Raw genomic sequence first — 25,775 nt, 5'->3', positions numbered from 1 at the left:
ACTGTAAGAATTAGTTTTGATTTCATATTCATGTATTGTCATCCAAATCTGAAAACTGTGCAAAGTTTAAGTACGATTGGTCTCCTGTAACTGCGTGAAAAACGAGTTACCAGATTTGAAAAGCAAAATACCCGAAATCGGGTGGTACCGTTATATGGGGGCTATAGCAAACAATGGACCCATATTTGTTTTGGTTTCATATTCATGTATTGTCATCTAAATCTGAAAAGTTAGCAAAGTTTTAGTTCGATTGGTTAACTGCAACCGTGTTATAGATCAGTTACCAGATTTGAAAAGGGGGTCAAGTTAGACACCGTAAAAACACCGTAAGAATGGACCAATATTAGTTTTGATTTCATATTCATGTATTGTCATCCAAATCTAAAAAGTGTGCAAATTTTAAGTTCGATTGGTAAACTGCAACTATGTGAAAAATGAGTTACCAGATTTGAAAAGCAAATTAGATAAAACACTGTAAAACAGTGTAAAAATGGACCAATATTGGTTTTGATTTCATATTCGTGTATTGTCATCCAAATCTGAAAAGTGTGCAAAGTTTTAGTTCGATTGGTCAACTGCAACCGTGTTAAAAATGAGTTACCAGATTTGAACTAAACATATACCAAGGCAAGTTAAATAAAACACTGTAAAAACACTGTAATAAAAATATTTTTTCAAACAAAAAATATTTTTTTTACCAAAATATGTGCTTATTTTGGCTGCAACGTCGAAATTATAACACCAATCTGTATGATTGTAGTCTCATTTGATTCGCCGTGAAGTTTTGATCCACAACAAATGTTTATGTAATTTTATGACCACTAAATGGGCCTTAATTTTGACAAAAAATTTGCTTATATTCAATAATTTATCAATTTTATGTACATTCCGCGAATTCTGTGTAACATTTAGCAGGTGTTATGCAATCTACTCGCTGAAGTCACTTCGAGAGAACTTTTTTGTTACAATTATACTCATTAAAATTATTAGCGTTTTTATAATAATTTTGTTTTTATAATTTTCTTAGAAAGCGAAATAAAAGCGCCATAACTTTTGTCCGCAACTACCAAAAATTGGCTCGCGACCAGATTCGTACTGGGAATTTTTTTCTTAACCTACATATCAAAAATCGTTGATGTAGCGCGAAAAAAATTTAGCCTTTTTTTCTGAAATGGAATATGAAATAATTGACAATATTCGTGGTATACCCTCGTTAACATAAATGCTGAGGGTATACAAATTTATAGTAATGATATTAAAAAAGTGTTCACCAGCAACAACAAATTCAACCGCTGCGTTTGTGTTGGGCACAATTAATTCATTGCTAAAACAAAGAAGATGATCGGTGGTGAGAGTAACGTTCAAACTCACCACAATTGAGATTGTTTTTATCAGAGTGAGGCAGAGAACATTTTTGGGTCTCTCTTGTGCTCTCAATGAGCGTAAATTTGTTGTTGTTCACAACGTGTTAGCATCTACACAGGCTGTGAGCGATAACAAATTTACGCTCACTTAGAGCAAATGGGCTCTCTTGTGAGTCACAATGCCTCCTCCTGGTTTTTATTCACCCAGACACGGCTAGCGAGCCCAGTGGTGATTAACACTGTATTTAAAATATCACAAAAAGTAATTTACAAAGAATTTATTTTTAAGAAAGTTAGATAACGAATTTTCAATATGTTTTTTCGTAAAAACATAGTCAATGCCATCAACTATACGTTTAATTTTGGAAATTGTACATTTACCTCTTTAATTTTGTTAATTTCACTCAAAAACTACGAATGCTTTGCGGATCTATTCTTCGTTTTTAAGGCACCGCATACAAGTCTTAACTTCTTCGACTTAACTTGATATATTACCGCTCTAAATTGGCAACAATAGTATTGGATATTAAAAATTGAATGTGTTTAAAGAATACTTCTTTCAATCGCAATCAAATTTGTTGCCATAAAATTTTCGATTTTTGTCCACGGGCGGAACCACAGTGCTCTGTAGTGAAATGTTGTGACTCATTTTTTGAGCTACCGACAAAAATCGGTAAAATTAAAACGCCAAATTATGAATGAAAAGGAACAAAAAAGTTGTTAATACTATCGCTATCGTTAGGAATTATCGACAACTTCTTTTTGGTTGATAACTTACCGATAAATTTTAATTAATAACACTGTGTGTAATATTTTGAGTTAGCTGATGGCCATTGTAGCCAATGCTATTTCATCTGTTATTAACAGTGTATTTTCTACATTGTTAATATTATTATAAATATAAATAAATATAATATAATTTTTTGAGTCCTGTAGTATATTAACCATATTCTGACTCCACAGTGTGATAGAACACCAAAAAAGAGAAGACACGTGTCTCGTCGTTTTTCCCTATCTCATCAACTTTCGCGGTTATGGTTTGAGGCTTTGATGTAAAAAGGGGTCATTTTGTCAGAACCATATCTTCCAAACCGTTAGGAAATTTGAATTTATCTCAGAGACAAAGTTGTAGCTCTTGTCTTAAAGAAAAAAAATGTGAACACATATAATCCATCAAACTTTATATGCAAGAACAAAATCGCCAAGCTCAAATTTCTTTTAAAATCTTTTCTCGGGTTTTGGTCTACAGCTATCAAACCAATCAAATTTGAAGCAAACAAGTAACTACAAAAATGTACCTCAGATCTCAATAAACATCTTACTAGAACATACGAACTATGTATAGACGATTCTTTAAGGTCAAAATAGCCAACTACAATAATGTGGCAAAGGCATCAATAAACAACATTCTGGAACATACAAAATGTCTATGATCGGTTCTTAATGGTAAAAATAGCAATAAACTTTTAAAAAATATTCAATTTTTATACTGTTTTCTCCTTGGCGATGTTGACCTTACAGATGAACTTTGATGGATTATATGTGTTCACAATTTTTGTTCTTTAAGACAAGGGCTACAACTTTGCCTCTGAGATAAATTCAAATTTCCCAGCGGTTTGGAAGATATAGTCCTGACTAAATTACCCTTTTTACATCAAAGCCTCAAACCTTTGGAGGCCTATAACCGCGAAAGTTGATGAGATAGGAAAAAACGGTGAGACACGTGTCCTCTCTTTTTTGGTCTTCTATCACGCTGCGGTGTCAGAATATGGTTAATAATTTTCGTCTTGCACAATGTAATCGATATTATAGGCATTTTAATTTTACCAATTTTTATTGCTAACTCGAAAAATGAGTTACAGAATTCCACTATTGGTATTCAATTATGGATATTACGGCTGTTTGTGCGGAATAAAAATAACAAAACACAAAACATTGTTCCACAACATCCCATACGGGACAAGGGAGACTTCTCTCATATCAATGAGTGCACCCCGATTCATATTAAGATCAATGATATGGGACCTACTGTTTATCGCCGAGTCCGAACGGCGTGCCTTAAGACACCACTTGTAGAGAAGTTTTTCAAGGCTGAAATACTCAGGAAATGTCGCCAACATTACTGAGGGGTATTTTGCCACCGTTGAAAAATGTTTGATGTTGCCTGGCCGGGGAATCGAACCACTGACCTTCTGCGTGCAAGGCGGGCGTGCATACCATTGCACCACGGTGGCACCCCATAATAAAAATATTCTTTAAAAAATCCTCGTTTAGTAGCCTGGTGGTAGTTAAAAAAATTTCAAAAAAAATCCATCTGTAATGGCCTGATTTTCGTATTCATATAAAATGCCAACAATTGAAATTTACTTCTTAAAAGTCCTACCATTATTGAATATTGATTTTTTTCTGCTGGCAGATTATAATTCATTGCTAGCCTAATAGCCCCACACATCATAGCCATAGTTCAACTTGTAGAAAAGGAAGAATTCAGCTTAAATGTCAAATATAGTATACAAAACTAGTCATGTTGGTGTATGTATGTATATGTATATTCTGACATTTTGTACCATTCCAAACCTCCAAAAATATTCGAGAACGCCAACATAATAATTCAAAATGAAAATTCAAAATGGCTGACTTCAATGTCAGAGAATATCAACGCTTACATTTCTCTGCTCTCGCACAAAACGAAAAATGAAAGAAATAAAAACAGAATATTTACAACCCTAACTGGCAATCGGTGCAAAAACCTAGAATATATCCAACACACATTCCAGATTCATGTTCAGAATACGTGGGACAGGCAATGCCAACACATTCCAAGCTGGTAACGAATCTTATGACGGCAAAATATTCGCTGTAAAAGAAAGCTAAGGAAAAAATGTTGCAATGTTTTGTTTTTTTTTCTGTTCACACACAGCTCGCATACGCCATTCATTGACGTGATTTTGGAAGTAAATATGTGGAACACATGTCGGAGTGTGTGTGTGTGCATCTTTCTTGGAGACATCATGTCATAAATATTTATTGTTTTTCCATATTTTTGTATCCAGCTTCCAAATACCGTAGAGAGCCAAAGTCAAGACAATGACTCTGCTGCTGGGTTTGAAACAATGGAATGGTCAATGGGTTACTTTGTAAATTCCCCATTCTGATTGGTGGAGAGAAACAGGTGTTAACCCCCTCTCTATTTTGCTTAAGGCAGGTCGAAAAGACCACCCACTTACCTAGCTAAACGGCTGATGTTTCAAACAACCCCTTAAACTTTGCACACAAAATTCCATCACACACTGTGTCCTTACTCTGCTGCATAGAGCATGCTCCATGTGGAGAAAAGCTTTTCACCACACTAAGCCTTTCTCTTTTCCACCTACAGTAATGTGAAAGAGATAGCTTGATGAGGAAATAAAAATGCTTATGGTTTTGGCACAGAAAATGGTCCATTTGCTGGCATTTGCCTGGTGTTAAGGATTCACACAGTAGTCCTTCGTTTGTAGTCCTGTTGTGTGGTGTAAAAAACGGCAAAAAAGCGGATCTAACGCAGTGCTTGTCTAACAAAGAACCAAATTGTAACTCAATATCAAAAGAAGGTCCGTTTTACTCTCAAAAGAAAAAAGAAAATTTAATTAAAAATAAAAAAAAACTAATTAAAAACTCAAAACAGTGATTTCTAAACCACCAAAAAAGCGAAACTCTTAAACCAATTAAGCCTCTGCACAAAGGCCAAACAACTTCAAAGTGTAGAAGTGAAAAGAAAATTGTGTCTATATTCGATTTTTCCTTTTCAATTTACTCAGAAAACTGGAAGGCAGAGAATATCCCCCAACCATCCCTCTGCCACAAATTACACTCACATTTCCAAAATTTCCAATGACGTACACGATTGCATCACTGCTCAGCTCTGCTCTGCCAACATATTCCAGTTTTATATAATACCTAAAAAAGCAACCTATATACATAGCATACCTGGAAATCCACCACCACTACCACCATAAATCCTCAGTTACTGTCATTCCTCTATTCATGATCGCCATCATCACCATTAGAAATACCCACACTTGTCCATCTATCCATCCAATTATTCGTATATAGTTCAAGTTTTCCTTTCAAATAACTACAGTCTCCAGATAGAGTTGCAAACCCGGTGGTTGCTCCGGTGCAACTCGTTGCTTCACTCTGTCCCAGAGTTCACTTTTCACTTCAAATACCGTTTTGAAGTTGTTTTCGCTTTTATTCCTTCCTTTTTTGAACTTCCTTTTCGGTTTTTTGTAAATCTTTTTCTCGAAATTTCGTTTTCGTAACGGTTATTCTCTAGTACCTTAAACGCAACTAAAAAATATTTATTCGTTGTTGATCGTAAACTATTTTATTCTCTATAACCGGTGTGAGAACTGCTGATAAAATTCCGTTGCTTTGTCGTGTTCGATTTTCGTCGTATTCGTAAAAAGCCTTGGCATTTTGCTCAAATGACATCATCGAAATTTTAACGCCCTCCTCCTGCTAAATCGGAAATGGATTACGCAAATTATACAGCGAAATGTAAGTATCTGCCAAAAATGAGAAAAAAAGCTGAGTGTGGGATAGTAACGTTGTGGGCTGTTACTGATGATGAAACAGTTATTGGGCCGAACTTTTTTTACCCTCCACCATAAAATATTCTGAACTAAAATGGAATAATTAGTTTCCTGTTAGGTGCAAGCAATTTTTCGACCATAATGCCTAAATTTGGTAAAATCAAGTAAAAAAATGTCAGTCGGCTTTGCCGACAGAGATATACCCTCAGCCTGGGTGGATTGAATTACTTTTTTTTCCAAAAAAAAAAAAAATATGTATTTAGTGGGGTTTGCAAAATTTTGGACGTATGAACCGACAAAAGTATGGATAGGATTAAAGCTCAAAAATTTGCGGGCATATCGATAGATAGGGCTTTTTTTATCACACTAGCTTACGGAAAACATAATATCGCTATAAACAGGACCACTAGGAAAACCTTCGGTAAAAATGTCCAAAGGTTCCTCGAACAGACCCTTAACCACAAAAAAATGTTGAGCAATTGTGAGGGTGGTACCACAAGGATTGGACAGATAGGGCCAAAATTTGAACATAAACTAAGTTTCGACAATATTTAGAGATCCAAAGTTTGGACCAAATCGGTTACTAGGTCTATGAGAAATCGCGCGTATCAATTTAGCGAATATTTTCTATCCTTTACCGCAAGGAGTGGACCAACTTCGTATTTATCTAATATTCGAAGAAATATTGTAATATCCAAAGGGTAGACGAACGCAGTATTCGGCTCGAGGTCTCCAGCCACTACATATGGTGCCATTGGGGTTTTTTACAATTTTCGGGCTGTTTTCTCAAGAAGTTTGGACTTGCCCCTGAAAAAACTTTTATTGTCGTAATTGAGGCAGCGAATACAAGTTGCTTCAACAAAAATCAAAGTGATTCGAGAGCAGTTCTTAAAGTGAATTTATCCAAAATTTTGTGTGGGAGGTACCCGAAGGAGTGGACAAATATAGTCCATATTCGAACCTGATGGTAGATATATTAGGATGTGTAAAGTATGGACCAAATCGGTCATTCCCATCAAGAGTTATCGTGTGCACAATTTTTCCAAACATGTTTGAACTTTTGTGGGGGAGGTGCCTGAAGGAGTGGACTGATATGGCTTATCTTCTAACTTAAACTAAATTTGCACAAAATATTACGAAGGCCACATATTGGACCGTTCGAGTTATCTTGCGCTCCAAACACTACACACGTTGCCATAGAGGTTTTTTTTGTACCTTTCAGGCTATTTTCTCAGGAAGTATGGACTTGCCCCTGATGAAGCTTGTACCGTTGTATGGGGGCAGTGCATACAAGATGTTGCAACAAAAATCAAAGCAATTCAAGAGCAGGTCCTTAACTGAACTTTTCCGAAGATACCCGAAGGAGTGGACCGATTGAGTTCATATTGGAACATCATCTAAGTTTCACGATGTGCAAAGTATGAACCAAGTCGGTTACTTCCTTCATGAGTTATCGTGCGCACAAATTTTCCGAACTTTTGTGGGGGAGGTACCGGAAGGAGTGGACTGATATAACCCACCTTCGAACTTAAACTAAGTTTGCATAAAAAAATACGACAGCCAAATTTTTGGACCGAATCGGTTAATCCGTTCGAGATGTTCGTTCGTCTGTCTGTCTGGCTGCAGCGCACGATACTCCAGCCAGACAGACAGACGAACATGGCTAAATCAACTCCAAATTGTCTGAAACACATTTCGTCCAAACATACTTGTGGTCTAAAACCATTATTTCGATGAGGCACATTTTGCCCGTATAAAAGTGTGTACCCCCTCATTAGCATAAATGCTCAGGGTATAAAAAGGAACCTAAAAATTTGTTCAATCTGTGGATAATTTTTATGGCGGCTATACCAAAACATAGACCTATGATAAAGATTTTTGGTGGAGAACTTTCGTGACCACTGAAAATCTCAAGTGTTAAATTACAGCTATTTCGGTTAAAAATTGTAATTAAAATCCTCAAAATACCAAAAATCGGGAGGTACCGTTATATGGGGGCTATCCCCAAACATAGACCCATATTGACGAATTTGGTGAAGAAGTTCCGTGGGCGCTGAGAACCTCAACTGTCAAATTACAACTAGTTCGTTTAAAAATTGTAGCTAAAATCCTCAAAATACCGAAAATCGGGAGGTACCGTTATATAGGGGCTATACCAATAAATGGACCTATGTTAACGATTTGGTGGAGAACTTTCGTGACCACTGAAAACCTCAAGTGTCAAATTACAGCTAGTTCGGCTAAAAATTTTAACTAAAATCCTTAAAATACCGAAAATCTAAGGGTACCGTTATATGGGGGTATTCCAACACATGGACCTATGTTAACGATTTTTAGTGAAGAACTTTCGTGACCACTGAAAACCTCAAGTGCCAAATTGCAGCTAGTTCGGTTAAAAATTGTAGCTAAAATCCTCAAAATACCGAAAATCTAGGGGTACAGTTATATGGGGGCTATTGCAAAACATGGACCTATATTGACGATTTTTGGTGGTGAACTTTCGTGACCACTGAAAACACCAAGTGACAATTTATAACTAGTTCGGTTAAAAGATGTAGCTAAAATCCTCAAAATACCGAAAATCGGGAGGTACCGTTATATGGGGGCCATACCAATACATGATTTTTGGCGGAGAACTTTCGTGGCCACTGAAACCCTCAAGTGTTATTACAGGTAGTTCGGTCAAAAATTGTAGCTAAACTCATCAAAATTCCGAAAATCATGGAACTCCACCATTTTTGGTGCAAAAGCTTTTTGACCTCTTGAAACTCAAAGTGCCAAATTGGAGCCAAATTGGGTGGAGTGTATAAAAACTTCAACGGTGGCAAAATACCCCTCAGTAATTTTGGCGACATTTCCTGAGTATTTCAGCCTTGTAAAACTTCTCTACAAGTGGTGTCTTAGACACGCCGTTCGGACTCGGCGATAAACAGTAGGTCCCATATCATTGAGCTAAATATGAATCGGGGTGCACTCATTGATATGAGAGAAGTCTCCCTTGTCCCGTATGGGATGTTGTGGAACAATGATTGTTTTTTTTTTTTTTTTTGTATAAAAACTGTGGAATTTTTGTGAACAATTCAGGATATATCAGCCGGTTTTAGGAACAATAGAGGGCTGCACGATAACTATCTGTCCTTACAATGAAAACGCGAATATTTACCATCAAAAATATTTTTATTGTTTACTTAAGAAGTCTCCAGCATGATTTATACACCTTTTCATGCGCTCAAACCAATTTTTCAAACACTTTTTCCTCTCCGATTGAGACACCACCCAAAACATGGTTCTTGAACGCTTCAACAGCATATTCTGGCTACGAAAATAGTTGACCACGACTTTTTTTCTTGATATGCTAGAATCAAATGAAGTCATTGGATCCCCATTCAAAGCTGTACGGCGGATGACCCATAAATTCCACGTGTTGTTCGGCAAAACAGGCGCTGGTTTGAATCTATGTGTGAGAGCTCGCATTGTCATGATGCAGAATGATTTGTCTTCTCTTGTTCGTTTTTGAATTTCTTAGGAGACTTCAGGCAAACAAATTGTAGTATACCACTCAAAATTAACCGTCCTACATATCTCAACCCGTATAGTAGCCACACGGTAAGTTTTGTCGAAGAAACAGGCGATTATTCGCTTCGAAGAGCCTCTTACGTGAACAACTTCCGTTGGATTTGGATCGCTTTCGAAGACCTAAATGGTCGGTTCCTGTTTTATTTCGTGCTCCTAAGCGTAGATCCATGATTCGTCGTCTGTGACGATCTTATAAATGCCGTTTGAAGCACCGCGATTGTTTTTATTCACAGTTTCTTTGCACCAATCCACTAGAGCCTTTTTTGAGCGATTGACCAATTTTGCCGGATCTAGGGAGAAAAATCCATTTTTGCGGCCAGGAGTTCATGCAATATTAACATGACGATCTTTTTTTCTGGCACAACGGCCGATTTAATATTGCTGAAGCCAAGGTTTACTCTATTATAATATATTAATATTATATTAATAATAATATTAATTAATTAATTAATTTGAGTGGGAGCTATGACCGCGTAAATGAATAAAAATAGGTTAAAACACGTTGAAGCAAACTAGTTTTTTTTTACTTTGTTATTCGGTTGCCAGTCAAACAGTTTAAATTAGGGATATCTGGCCAAAGTGAAAGTGAAAGAATATAAAATGAAGACGACACTTCCAATGTATCACTTTTCAAAATCTCCACTGCCTCCACCTCTTATGAATGGCGACATTTTGAAGGCAGATTTTATATGTTTATACCCTCAGCATTTATGCTAACGAGGGTATATGGGCAATATTATTGAAAATTTAACATCGTTGAAGCTAAGGTTTACCCCTTTATAACTCGCGAATAGTGGTTGTATATTGTACAATTTAAATGCTTTTGGATAAAATGAAATGTTTTTAGACTTGGCAAAAAATATTGGCCTTCAAAGTTGATTTGCGTGGAAGCTGTGGCTATATTTATGTTAAAAAATGGGTAAAAATGGGTTGAAGCCAACGTGTCTTTTTTTGTTTTCTCTCGATTTGTGATTAAACCACACTTTTTACGATTTTCCCGTTAAAGTAAAAGTAGAAGGCAACTAAATAAGGATCATCTCACTAGTGTATAACTTCTCAAAATTTGATCTGCGTCTACCATTAAATGATGCTGACATTTTGAAGCCAGATTTTTAGTGTTTTTTTAAATTTTCTTATAATTTCGTTCCGCAAACAGGTTTTTCAAAAAATCATATATAGGAATGAAAAACTCACGATTCTGATTTATTTGATATATGTGTCGTGAATGTAGCCTACACAGCTTCAGAGAAATCTGTATCCAGATACGAAAATTTTGTGTGAACAAATTTCTAAAAATCATATTTTTCGGGCCTAATTTTTACAATTGGCATTCGATTTACTCGTACTTGATTGCAAATTTTTGATTTTTACGTTGCGGATCTAATAAATCAATACTCGATAAAATCCATCTACTAAAACGCGAGATAGGAGAAATTCCAAGGTAGGAAAATCACCTAATATTGTTTTTGAAAATATCGCGCATTTTATCGCGTATTCTGTCGGCAGCTTGCACTGCTATGAAAAAACTAGTGCAGGATCTTCCTTTTTGCGGAAACAAAGATTTAAAAACTTCACTGATAAGGGAACTACATTCATTTTATCCCAAAAATAGTGTGTGATGCTACATCCACGGTTCTTGACTGATTGCCTTGAAATAGGTATATATCGATGCAGATTTTCATGGTGACACTAAAACCAGATGCGGAACGAAATTGTATGAACTTTGGGAAAATTAGCGATGTTTTATAGGTTTTTTAATGCTAAGATGCAGCCGATGCTACATCTTAGCGTCCAAATTATATTTCGAAAAATATATACAAATTAAAAGATATGGTCTTGCTGTACATGAAAATCACATGCGGACAAAACGATTTTGATAATTACGCGATTTACACATATTTTAATGATGCATATAAGTTAAAGCGGTTTATTTGAACTCTGTTTCCGTTTAAGAAGTCTAATGATTTATTTCAACAACCCGATAACTTTCCTCAATGGGAAACCTTCTATGTGAATGTAGATAAAGCAAAATCCACCCATTTTCTTGGGAGTTTCAAGAAAAATAAAAGAAGTACTCTTATAGAATTTTTCCAATATTTTCGACTCTACAATGCGTGTGAAAACTATTATTCCAAACCAAAATTAGTTTTTTGTAACACAAATATGTGCTTATTTTGGCTATAATATCCTAACTACTATCCCGATGATTATAAGTTTGGTCTCATTTGATTCCCCGTGAAGTCTTTATTTAAAACTGTTACTTTTTTTTAATTTTTGACGGGTATATGGAGCTATATTTTCAAAAAATTCGGATTACATTTAAAATTTTGTAAATTTTTTGTAAATTCCGCGAATGCTGAGAAACATTTTACAAGTATTATGCAATCTACTTAATGACGTCACTTCGTGATAACTTTTTAGTGACAATTGTGCTCAATAAAATAATTAGCGTGTTTATAATAATTTTTTCTTAAAATGAGAAGTAAAACCACGATAACATTTGTCCGCAACAACCAAAAATTTGCTCGCGAGCGGATTTGTACTGGGGAATTTTTTCTTAACCTATGTACCAAAAATCGTTAATGTAGCGCGAAAAGAAAAAATTCAATTTTTTGGAAATGGAATATGAAATAATTGGCAGTTTTGCCCATATACATTTTCATATGGGCAAAATGTGCCTCATCGAAATAATGGTTTTAGACCCCAAGTATGTTTGAACGAAATGTGTTTTAGACAATTTGGAGTCGATTGAGCTATGTCCGTGCGTCTGTCTGGCTGGCTGGTGCGCACGATAACTCTCGAATGGATCAACCCATTCGGTCCAAAATTTGGCTTTCGTAATATTTTGCCCAAACTTAGTTCAAGTTCGAAGATGGGCTATATCGGTCCACTCCTTCCGGTACCTCCCCCATAAAAGTTCGGAAAATTTGTGCGCACGATAACTCTTAAAGGAAATAACTGATTTGATCCATACTTTGCACATCGTAAAATTTCTATCAGACTTAGATGAGGTTCCAATATAGACTCAATCGGTCCACTCCTTCGGGTACCTCCCACACAAAATTTCGGATAAGTTCAGATTAGGACCTGCTCTCGAATCGCTTTGATTTTTGTTGCAGCAACTTGTATTCACTGCCCCCCATACGACGGTACAAGTTTCATCAGGGGCAAGTCCATACTTCCTGAGAAAATAACCTAAAAGATGCAAAAAGTCCCTATAACACCCTATAAAAGATGCAAAAAGTCCCTATAACACCGTGTGTAGTGGTTGAAGCGCAAGATAGCTCTCAAACGGATCTGCCGATTCGGCCCAAAATTTGGCCTTCGTAATATTTTGTCCAAAAATAGTTTAAGTTCGAAGATAAGTCATATCGGTCCACTCCTTCAGGTACCTCCCCCATAAAAGTTCAAAAATGTTTGGAAAAATTTTGCTCATTAAAATAATTAGCTATTTTATAATATTTTTTTTCTTAAAAGACGAAATAAAACCGCCGTAACTTTTGTCCGCAGCAACCAAAAATTGGCTCGCTAGCAGATTCGTACTGGGGAATTTTTTTCTTAACCTATATACCAAAAATCTTTGATGCAGCGCGAAAAAAATTTAACCAGCTTTTTTGAAATGTAATATGAAATAATTGATAATATTTGTGATATACACTTTGATACGAACAAGTAAAAAAGTATCAGGCTTTGCCGACAGAGATATTCCATCATCCTGTGAATATTGAAAAAAAAAAAATTCCCAAAAAACGTATGTATTTTAAAAATTTTGTGCGTTTGAACCGACAAAAATGTTGATTAGGGTTAAATATCAAAAGTTTTGTGGAGGAGATACTAAAAGAAATGGATCGACATTGACCATTATGGAAGTGAATCTACAGCCACTACATATGGTGCCATAGGGGGTTTTTACAACCTTCGGGGTGTTTGCTCAAGAAATATGGACTTGCCCCTGAAAAAAACTTTTACCATCGTAATTGAGGCTGCGAATGCAAGTTGTTTCAACAAAAATCAAAGTGATTCAATATCAGGTCTTAAAGTGAACTCATCCGAAATTTTGTGTGGGGGGTACCGGATGGAGTGGACAAATATAGTCCATATTTGAACCTGATCTATATCTGTTAGATATATTAGGATGTGTAAGGTATGGACCAATTCGGCCACTCCCTTCAAGAGTTACCGTACGAACAATTTTTCCGAACATTTTTGAACTTTTGTGGGGGAGGTTCCTGAAGGAGTGGACCGATATGTCTTATCTTCGAACATAAACTATGTTTGGACAAAATATTACTAAGTCCAAATTTTGGACCCAATCGGAAGATCCGTTCGAAAGTTATCGTGCGCTTCATTCAGCCTCTTTACATGGTCCATAGGGGTTTTTATAACTTAAGGGCTATTTTCTCAGGACGAATGGATTTACGCCCTTAAAAACCTTTGGTTTCCGTAATATTTTTCCAAGTTTTGTTTAATTTCGAAGATGGGCTCTATCGATGTCCAACTTCCGGTTTTCCCCCACCAAGTTAAAAAATTTCACTAAAAAGCTACGCGCTATATCTGTTGAGCAGAGCAACCGTACAAACCTTGGATCTCTTAACATTTTGCTTAAAGGCAGTTTTACTTCAGAAATGGTCCATATCGGACTTCATCCACAAAAGTTCAAAATTTTTTAAGGACAGTTCAGGATCTGTTTGAAGATCCTTCACACAGGCTGAGGGTATATCTCTGTCGGCAAAGCCGACTGATATTTTTTTACTTGTTTAGTTTATTGTCCGACCGGACTCAAAATGTTTGTAATTTATGGTAGTTTAATACAAAAATATTTAAAGAAAATCCAAGAGTACAATTATTGTTAAAATTTGATTTTAAATATTAGATCGCGAAAATTGCATTCAAGCCCAATGGGAGCTACCCACTAAAAGGTGGATCTATACTGTCTAATTCTTTTGCAAGGGATGTTTTGTGCCTATAATAATGTTTTGTACCATTAGTGATGACTAAATACCCAATTTCAGTTATTTTGTTTGAAAAATGTGCCTAAAACTTTCAAAATTACGAAAATCGATAGTACCGTTCTACGGAGGCTGTTTAAAACTTTGACCTGTACCGAGAATTTTCTAGAGGACGGTTTTGTAACTCCATAGAAGTCTAAATACCAATTTTCAGTCACTTTGGACGAACAATAAAACATTTAAAACACCGCATATCAGGGGGCTATATGAAGACGTAAGCCTACACCAAAAAATTTTTGGTGGAAAGTTTCATATCACCAACGAAGACTTAATACCAAATTTTGGTGGGATATTGAGGCCACAACCTTCAAAGTACAAAAAATCTTCTATGGGGGCTATATGAAAACGTTTTATTTGATACCCCAATCCTAGGGGTAAAAGAAACTCCTGTACCAAATTAGGAAGCTCCATCTTAAATATTGCGAGCTGTATATTGATTTTAACAACCAGACGAACGAACAGCAGGCGGACATGGTTTGCTCATCTAAACGTTTTTATCCTTATGTCGGGGTATATGGGCTTCACCAAGGAAAAACGCTGCTTTAATTAAATCAGCGAAGTCGAGCTAATGTCACTGTGGTCGATGTTGGAGTTAATATAGGTGCTTAACACAAGATTACCTTCCCGCTCAGGCTCAATGTACAGATTCCAACCTTGACCATTGGTTATCAGTTTGGACTCTGTATAAAGACTAAATTACGTAAATATTTCAAAACCATCTGAAAAGTAATCTAAGGCAGGACTAAAGATCTAACATCGAGTGGATGAAATCGGCCGAGAATTTATGTGTGGGAGCTATATCCAAATCTGAACCGATTCTCACCGACAGCAATAGCGTTCATTGTATGAACAACACAAAAGAACACCTGCAATTTTCACGGACATGCATAAATCGACTCAGAAAGTGGTGCATCTTAAACTAAGTCCAACTTAAACTAAGTTTGAGCACAAATTACGAAGTGCAAAATTTAGTTCGAATCACTTAATCCGTGATCACCAGCCAGACAGACGGATGGACATGTCTAAATCGACTCCATATTGTCTGAAACCATTATTTCGATGAGGCACAAAAAGTATAAGGATATAATGTATAAATGTCTATATACCCTATAGCCTACTGGCTGGGTTATAACAAGTGAACAAAGGCTATACTTGGGACGGGGCCGATTATGTAATACCCTACCCCACTACCCCTTTGCATAAGCTTTTCTCTGGTAAACATTTATTCGAGGGAATATAATCCGACTCACCAAACTCAAAATGCTTTTTCATCTCTGGGATCACCAAAATTTCAGTAACGAAAATTTCGTGGTTATGCCATAAAAATTCCAACCTGTAGCGTGATTTAAAAATTGCATGCATTACAGACTCTTGAGATTCGTTTGGTATACTCTTACTAGTAGCGGACATATTCGCATAAAAATAAAACGTTGATTTTTATTAATTTTCTCGTTTAGAGTTAAGCTTGATGATCGAAAATTGTTTGCAAGTGAAAAAGGAAAACCAAGGACTCGAACCCACACAGTCACCAAATTACGTGACCTGGTTCCGCTATTAGTTGGATACCTCTTCAGACGTATCGACTGTGGGATGGCTTTCTGTCCTAGAACTTTTGGTTTTTCAAATGCAAATGTGTTTTTATACATCCACGGATATTTGCCCGTTGAATCGTATTTCTTCATGACAAACGCTTTTTTTACACTGCCTTTGAAGTTATGAGTTTGGCTTTGAACGCTAACATGCCGTGACAATATTTTTTATACCCTCAGCCTTTAGGCTAAAGAGGGTATTTACACTTCGATACGTCCAAAAATGTGCCTCATCGAAATAATGGTTTTAGACCCCAAGTATGTTTGTACGATATCGGTTTCAGACAATTTTGAGTAGATCTAGCAATGTCCGTCCGTCCGTCTGTCTGTCTGTCTGGCTGGTGCGCACGATAACTCTCGAATGGATCAATCGATTCGGTTCAAATTTTGGGTATCGAAATATTTTGTCCAGATTTGATTTAAGTTGGAAGATGGGCCATATAGGTCCACTCCTTCAGGTACCTCCCCCACATATGTTCAAAAATTGTCGCAAAACTTGTGCGCACGATAACTCTCGAAGGGAGTAACCGAATTGAACCAAACTTTGCATATGGTAATACTACCTCTAGGCATACACCAGGTTCGAATATGGATTATATCGGTCCACTCCTTCAGGTACCTCCCACACAAGATTTGAAATAAGTGCAGTTTAGTGACACCTCACGAATCGTTATGAAATTTTTTGGAACCGGATGTTCGTGCGGCCCCCGTTACGTCATTGTAATTTTTTTCGAGGGCAAGTCAATAGTTCCCTAGATCATGGCGCATAACCTCAAAAAACGCTGCACTATGTCGCGAGTTCAAATAGACGGTGACCAAATATAAAAGGAGTTGGCGTTGTCAGAAGAATTTTGGTATAAATACTTATAGTGCACTGATAATGTCGAGACCCAATCGGTCCACTCCTTCGGGTACATACCACACAAAATTTCGGTAAAATCTGTTTAGGGCCTGTTCAAGAATCGCTTTGATTTTTGTTGTAGCAACTTGCATCCACTGCCCCCCATATAACGGTATAATCTTCATCAGGGGTAAGTTCATACTTCTTGAACTTGAACAAAAGTTCAAAAATGTTCGGAAAAATTGTGCACACGATAACTCTTGATGGGAGTGACCGATTTGGTCCATACTTTACACATCCTAAAATATCTACCAGATATAGATCAGGTTCCCACACAAAATTTTGGATAAATTCACTTTAAGACCTGCTCTCGAATCACTTTGATTTTTGTTGAAGCAACTTGGATTGGCTGTCTCAATAACGGCTGTAAAAGTTTTTTCAGGGGCAAGAAAAGAGCCCGAAAGTTGTAAAAAAAAACCCTATGGCACCGTATGTAGTGTCTGGGAGGCTCAAACGGAATATATTATCGAATATAGCTATATTATGTTTTTCGCAGGCTAAAAAAGACCTATCTATCGATATCCCCGCAAATTTTTGAGCTTTAATCCTATCCACACTTTTGTCGGCGCATGCGGCGAACATTTTGAAAACCCCCCTAAATACATAAGTTTTTTTGGTGAAAAAAGTATTTCAAACCACACAGGCTGAGGGTATATCTCTGCCCACTGATACTTTTTACTTATTTTTTATTGAAACTATTTTTATAAATTAGCCTTTAAGGTATTTGTTTAACATTTTTTAATAATTTTTAGCTAAAAGTAATAGGTAAAAATCAATGTTTTAACCCCATGCCGACTTTAGGCAAACTTTACAATTTGTTGTCGCGAAAGTCGGCATCAGCAAAAATTGCACAATTATAATTATTTTTTAAAAAATTCTTCTTATAAAGTGTTCTTTTACTTATTCTTTACCTATACAACAAAAATTTTGTTGAAAGTTTCTTCATTTTAATATAATTACAGAGCTTTTGAGGTTAACATCTCCACAATTGTTTCTTAAGAAACCTGCATTTTCGGTTGTGGTGAAAACCCCCACTGACAAAAACTTAAATTTCGATATAATAATTGGTCCTAGCTTAATGAAATTTTTCACAAAGTTAGCTGACAATATTGTTGAAGCATTTTTAAGATACATTTCGTATATTGTTTTCTTAAGTTTTAGTTATTTGAGTTAAAATTCAAAAACTGCCGACTACTGGGACATGCCGACATTAGGTGCACTTACCCTATTCCCTGGTTAGCCTAAATGCTGGAGGTATAAATGGCGCATTATGCTGAGAAGTATAGCCGTTGGCGAAAATGTGAAGTTATCTTGTGGGTGTATCGAAATTGTGACTCTCATTGTGGAAAGCGGGCATGATTACGTATCACTTCCTCACTAAATCAGCTCCCTCTCATGCTTAAAATGTCATCCTTCCAAAATCATAAAATTCATTGACTCCCTTTGAAGTTTACGTAATACCAATAATGACTGTTTGTCTGTTTGTTTTATATGATTGTACGCACATTCTTATCTGAACATCATTTAGTGAAAGCTGAGCGTATGAAAAATAAAATTTATGAATATAATCCGCTTATGTTGCCAAGTTCGTTCATTCTTGGCAATTTGTGGCCGTGGCAAATAATATCGTAATACTCGCAAACAAATAACACATTTGTAGTTGAAATCTGCTTATCAGGAAAGGAACACAAAAATAAGACTCGCCAACAAATAACTGGCATGCAGATGAAATTTAGATGTATTTCCACATCACATACTACCTAGAAATACATACATACATACATACGTACATTCATATGTATTTTACTTTTTCTCATTCATCGCCATGTAACTAAATTCCAATTTGTTTCGTTATGATTACAGGATAAGGACAAGCAGCAAATAAAAATGACCCAAAGCACCCAACTGGGGCTGGCAAAGCAAAAGCACATAAAACAACAACGCGGCAGCATTAGTGCAGCAGGACACCACATGAAATTCTGTAAGGACCACAACGACCGAGATAACATCAAGTAAAGCCATTCTAATTGCAACCACACGGCTTGAATCGAACGAACATTTTGGAATTATGAACATCAAACCAATCAAATTATAGAAACAAAAAACACACCCTAAGAATTGTAATAAAAACGGCTTAACAAACGAAACGAAAAACTTCCAACTGAACAAAAAATACCTCCCTCCCTCTCATCCTGTTTGTTTTGAGAAGATTTTAATTCAATTCGAAGTAACTCTCCGACATTCCAAGAGATCTTTAATTAATAATTTATTTGTTGCAATAAATAAAATCCACCAAAAACAACAACAGCATCATAAACGTGTGAACAAAACGACGAAAAGTGAAACGTGTGCAAACACACACCGCTTAAAAACAAATGTCTATGGCAAAGTAAACTCCCCAAGTTGTGTGTTAACGAAGAACAGTGTGAAACTTTAGACCGCCCACGGTGAATCCTTAGAGGACGCAAAAACTTTTCAAACGTGATAAGCAGTGAAAACCCACCTCCAAGGGAGTAAAATTTCACAAATCAAAGTCACCAAAGAAAAAGAAGAATTGAAGTTGAAAAGTTACAAAGCTAAGCAAAAATGAAGGGTTTGACGGCGATTAAAGAGAAAGCCACAGGAGTCTTTGGTGGGTAAGTATCGCATGACAGTGCTTTTCGTTTGCAACGAAAAAAAATGATGATGATTTCCTTTTCTTCCTTATGAATTATGATTATCGATGATATTTCTCCTGGCAGTCGTTTTGTTTTCCCTTTCGCATGGTTGAGAAAGTGGTGGTGGGGGTGAATTTAATTTAACGGACCACTGAATGACCAGCCATTCAAAACGAATAGATTTTTTGTTGGGAAATTTTTGATTATATTGTTAGTCATGGTTTAATGTTGGTTACAACTTGTTTGTGTGTGGTAGAGGAAGGCGTTTTAAATGGAATTTGAGAAAAGAAGTCATAAATTTTAAGTTTGTTACAAAAGTCAGCCATGAAAGTATGTTACTTTCGTAGTCGATATTGCATATTTTGGAATATTTTAGAGGAATAGATTTAAAAAATATTAGAAAATACAAATTTCCAGTTTTTTAGTTAAAGTGTGGGAGGGTATAATTAATTAAAAATGGACTTGAAAGAACCGATGAAACGCTAGTACAGTATTGAAGTTGACTGTACTCAACGGCATATGTAATAATTAGAAATATTTGGTCAGAACGGAATAACGGTACATTTAAAATTTATATTTTCTACAATGTTAACGATGACCTTTTTTAGGTCTCAAATTGCGATAGACGTGTGAATTCTGTGAATATATTATTGCGGAATCTTTTGTATTTTTGAGTTACCGTAATGGTATTTAAATAGGAGGAGTAGATTTAAAAAATATTAGAAAATACAAATTTCCAGTTTTTTAGTTAAAGTGTGGGAGGGTATAATTAATTAGGATAGACGAAGTTGTCCTTTTTTTGAAAGACCCCAGGTATTTTTGGACGAAATCCGATAATTTGGAGCAATGTCCGCCCGCCTGTCTATCTGTCTGGCTGGAGCGCACAATAACTCTTGAACGGATCAGCAGATTATGTCCAAGATTTGGCCATTGTAATATTTTGTCCAAACATACACTCCAGCTCATCTGAATATGTTTGAATAAAATAAAATTTAAACAAGCAATAACGGCGCACAGTTTATTGTCGAGTCCGAACGGCGTGTCTAAGACACCACTTTTGTAGAGAAGTTTTACATGGCTGAAATACTCAGGAAATGTCGCCAACATTACTGAGGGGTATTTTGCCACCGTTGAAAAGTGTTTTGATGTTGCCTGGCCGGGGAATCGAACCCTCGACCTTATGTGTGCAAGGCGGGTATGCATACCATTGCACCACGGTGGCATAACGGCATATGTAATAATTAGAAATAGTCGGTCAGAACGAAATAACGGTACATTTAAAATTTATATTTTCTACAATGTTAACGATGACCTTTTTAGGTGTAAAATTGCGATAGACCTGTGAATTCTGTGAATATATTATTGCGGAATCTTTTGTATTTTTGATATACCGTAATGGTATTTTAATAAATTAAATAGTTTTGTAACCCATAATTTATTTTTATTTATATGTTTCGGGTAAAAAAATGTAAGGCCCATTTTCCCTAAATTCTTCAATTAAAATAGGGGTTTAGTATGGAAATTAGTCGAGTTTAGGTTTAGTCTTTTATATATCTTGTCTAGATTAAAGTCCTACATTTTTTCCTGCGACTTATGTGTATTCAAATCAGATTTCAGCCATTTCGGGTGTGGGTGATGTGGGTGAATTTTTAAAAATACCGAAAAGTGGACCTTTACCGGCAATTCTCTGTTGGAATATTTTATACCCCCCAGCGAAGACTAAATGCCAAAATTTCAGCCATTTCAGTTGTATAATGCGTCTAAAATCTTCAAAATTACCAAAATCAGGTGGTACCTTCCTATTGGGGCTATATCAAAAAGTGGACCTGTAACGAGAATTCTCTGTCGTAATATGTTATACCCGCAAGGAAGACTAAATACCAAATGTCAGCCATTATCAAAATTACATAAATCGGGAGCTACCGCCCTATGGGAGTTAAATCAAAAAATATACAAATAATACAAATCGGCCAAATATATCAATAAATGAAGTAAAATTGTCAATCTAAAGCTATTTTTATCATAATTATGGATAAACATACAATAAAACATCGACTTTATTTTCTGCACGCTATATCTGCATTTTTGCCACTGTGCGGCGTTAAGTTTAGGCCGAACTTGTTATACCCTCCACCACGAGTTGTATTGAAGTAAATTGGAACAATTAGTTTCTTTTCGTTTATAAAGAAGACTAAACACCAAATTTCAACAAGTTCGGTAAAACAATGCCGTTAACCTTCAAAATACCGAAATTCGGGAGGTACAGTTCCATAGGGGCTATATCAAAACGTCGATCTATAACTAAAAGTTTCTGCCGGAAAGTTTTTAGACTCAAAGAAGGCTAAATACCAAATTTCCAATATTTCGGTAAAACCTTCAAAATACCGAAAATCAAGAGGTACGCTTTTATGGGGGACATTGGAACGCGCGAACCTATACTGATAATTTTCTTCTGGAATATTTTATAACACCATGAAAGACTAAATAACAAATTTCGGTGATATATAGACGTCACTACTTTCAGAATTACGAAAATCGGCGGTACCGTTCTATGGGGGCTATATCGAAACGTGGACCTTCACCGACGAATTACAGTCAGAAAGACTTTTATCTCCAACAAAGACTAAATACCAAATTTCAGCCATTTCGGTGGGTTACTGTCTCCACAACCTACAAAATACCGAAAATCGGGAGGTGCCGTTCTAGGGGCGTGGACCTATACCGACAAATTTTCGGGAGCAAGTTTTATACCCCCAACGAAGACTAAGTTTCGGCCAAATTTTAGCCATTTCGGTGTGATAACGAGGCTAAAACCTTCACAATACCGAAAATTGGGTGGTACCGTTTTATGGGGGCTATATGAAGGCGTGGACATATACCGACAAATTTCTTAATTAGTTTCTTTAATACCCCAAATGTAGACTAAATACCAAATTTCAGCCATTTCGGTGGAACATTGAGGCCTTAACCTCAAAATACCGGAAATATCGAGATACCGTTCTAGGGGGGCTATACCAAAGCGTGGACCTGTACCGACAAGTTTCTGGGGGAAAGTTTTATACCCCAACGAAGACTAAGTACCAAATTCTAGCCATTTCAGTGTGATAATGAGGCTAAAACCTTCAAAATACCGAAAATCGGGTGGTACCGTTCTATGGGGTCTATATAAAAACGTGGGCCGATATAATCCATTTATAATACCAAACATCCTAGGAGTAATAGGAACTTCTGTACCAAATTATAAATCTCTATGTTGAAAATTGTCAGCTGTATCTTGATTTCAACAGACGGACGGACATGGTTATATCGACTTAGAATTTTAGTCTGATCAAGAATGTATATACTTCATAGGGTTTAGTCTTTCTCACTAAAATGGTTTGAAAGATAATTCTCAAAGACAGTAGCCGAGTTGGTCCATAAATTGGTCGTAAAATTTCTAACAAATATAGATGAGGTTTCAATATGGACTCTGTCGGACCTCACCTTCTGGTACCTCCCACACAAAATTTGGGAAAAGTGCAGTTCAAGGTTTGCTTTGATTTTTTTGCAACAACTTGTATTCGCTGCCTCCATTACGACAGTACAAGTTTTCTTCAAGTCCATATTTCCTGAGAAAAATGGTCCGCAAGCTGTGAAAGGCCCTATGGCACCAAGTGTAGTGAATGGTCCAAAATTTGGCATTCGTAATATTTTGTATAAACATAGTTTGTGTTCGAAAAGGGCCATATCGGTCGACTCCTTCCGGTACCTCCCCCTCAAAAGTTTATAATTTATGTATAACAGTCTGTTTATATTATATATTTTTTACAGGGTTAACCATCTTTATGAGGATTTATCTGACATATACGCAATGGAATTGACATTTGAAACCCAGTGGGTTTATTAAATCTTCGAACAAAGCTTTACCTGCACTTATAGTACGTTTACATATGTACTATAAGTGCAGGTTAGGCTCTGTTCGAAGATCCTTTGGAAATTTATAACGATGGTTTTCTTTGTGGTCCTGTTTTCAGAGATATTATATTTTTCGTGGGCAAGTCCATGCTTCTTAACATAGTGATCCAAAAGTTCTAAGTTGTACGGTCACCAACTGAAATGACTGGTGAGTGCGCTATCTACATTCAGGTACCTATTGTGTACCACTTTTGATGTTTAATACAAATATATGTTTTTGTCTGCCAGTTCATATGTCCACACAGGGCCACAAAATCTGTAAACCCCCTAATACATAATTAGTTTGAAAAGGGATTTTGGTTGCGTAGCCAGCATTCGATTCGATATTGTCAACAGATGAATGTTTCAATTCTTACAGGCTGAGGGTATATCTATGTCGGCAGAACCGAATGTGCAGAGGGTTTGATTTGTCTTTAAAACAATTACGCAAGGATTCTGTTGGCTTTGGCGACCACTAAATATCCTCAGATTATGGCTGTATGGCTGGCCCAACTCAGGAAGTTTGAACTTCCGGCAATAAATTATACAGTCGTAATAGTGCCGCAGCACAACCTACTGCAAAAATGTTCAAAACGTGTCCTTAAACTGCACTTTTGCAAATGTTTTTGTGAGAGGTTCCCGAAGGCGAGGAGCGATATAACCCATATGAAGAAAGTTGCAGGGCACTTTCTGGTACTGTTTGAAAACTTTAAAACCTGGTAGAGAGAAGAGTAGGCACGCAATTTCCAGAGATAGGAGAATCACTACAAAAGCCATCGAAGTGTGGCTAATGATTACCTTAGCGGGGTTGAACAAAATAAATACCAAGTAAGTTTTAGATAGAGTTTTATTACTTTCCTTAGAGCTGAGATGTGGTTCCTTCGGTGGCCGTGAGTAAAAGAGGCCGAGTTTTATTAATTTAGATTTGACGTTTTACATTTAAATGACAGAATAGATAAATAAGAAAATGATGCCAAATTTTAATGAATTTACAGGGTTGGATGTGCTAACTATAATTGTTCATATTTTAAGTTTAGACGTAGTTTAGACACCATATTTGGATCTAGAAGAAATATTAAAGCCATATCCTTAAACTGCACTTTTGCAAAATTTGTTGTGAGAGGTTCCCGAAGGCGTGGACCGATATAACCCATATTTAGATATGACCTCTATCTAAAAGAAATATTAAAGCCATATCGGATCGGGCATTTGGGCCATTATCTCAGGAACTCTTTTACCCACGAAAAAATTTCACCGTCGTAGTAGTGGCCACGAGGATAACCTGATGAAAAAATGTCAAAACGATCGAAGTACTGGTATTTCTCTATACTTTTGCAAAAATGTGTGGGGGAAGTACCCGAAAAAGTGGACCGACATAGTCCATATTCGCACCTGATCTATATCGTGAAGAAATATTATTAAGTCCAAAGTTAGTACCCATATAGGTCATCGTTACAGCATATCGTCGTCATAACTGTACCTCCGTATATAAGATATTTTGTGTATTTAGACCACATTTCACTGTCAATATTGTTGCAATTTGGTATTTAGGGTCTCCTGGTGGTAGAAATGTTGTAGCTGTGAAAATTCTCTAGAGGTCTGACCGTTATGATTTGTTCCTAGGCTCTACAAATTTTGATACATAGAAATTCAGGTCAAATTTTTAAGTTTTTTCTCAGGTTTTCACGATTTGCTTAAAAATTTTAAGTCTTATAGAAATGGGACTAGAGAAAATCTTATTGCTGTGAAAATGCTAAACAAGATTGGCTTTCGTAATTTCTCCTATGCTGTACTATTTATGAGATATATAAGCTTAAGTTGGGAAATTGCAGTCATGACATTGTTTTATAAGGAGACGCCACAATCAGTGAATTGTGCCAATTTGAACTTCTATATCTCAAAAATGGTAAAACCTGCAACAATATCGTAAAGGTCAATTTTGTAGAGAATTTTCAAAGCTACAACAGGTTCTTAGACCCATTTCGATAAAACTTGCGGTTTCTAAGCAAAATCGTGAAAATCTAAAAAAACCCTAAAAATGTCGACTTGAATCGCGATTTATTTAAAAAGCGCCCCGGCGATTTTTTTGTTTCTTGATTTCTCTCATCTCTGAACATTGTAGTTTCAGAACCCGCAAAAACTACGCGTGTAAGTACCTTCCATTTAAAGTTG

The 25,775-nt window shown here is 36.3% G+C and overlaps 1 protein-coding gene across 1 annotated transcript in view; it reads left to right on the top strand.

Moving 5' to 3' along the window:
* The first annotated feature begins 4,800 nt into the window (after window positions 1-4,800).
* VGlut (Vesicular glutamate transporter) overlaps window positions 4,801-25,775 on the top strand; it is a 68,276-nt gene continuing 47,301 nt past the window's right edge. The window contains exons 1-3 of the mRNA XM_073970976.1: window positions 4,801-4,954; window positions 5,680-5,903; window positions 18,877-19,649. Coding sequence (XP_073827077.1) covers window positions 19,600-19,649 — 50 coding nt within the window. The 5' untranslated portion in view covers window positions 4,801-4,954; window positions 5,680-5,903; window positions 18,877-19,599. The remainder of the gene's footprint in view (window positions 4,955-5,679; window positions 5,904-18,876; window positions 19,650-25,775) is intronic.

Source organism: Musca autumnalis, unplaced genomic scaffold (assembly GCF_047663935.1).
Source record: "Musca autumnalis isolate F117 unplaced genomic scaffold, ASM4766393v1 scaffold_2, whole genome shotgun sequence".
Taxonomy (NCBI): domain Eukaryota; kingdom Metazoa; phylum Arthropoda; class Insecta; order Diptera; family Muscidae; genus Musca; species Musca autumnalis.
Note: the sequence above shows the minus strand (reverse complement) of the source record. Positions and strands in the feature narration are given on the sequence as shown.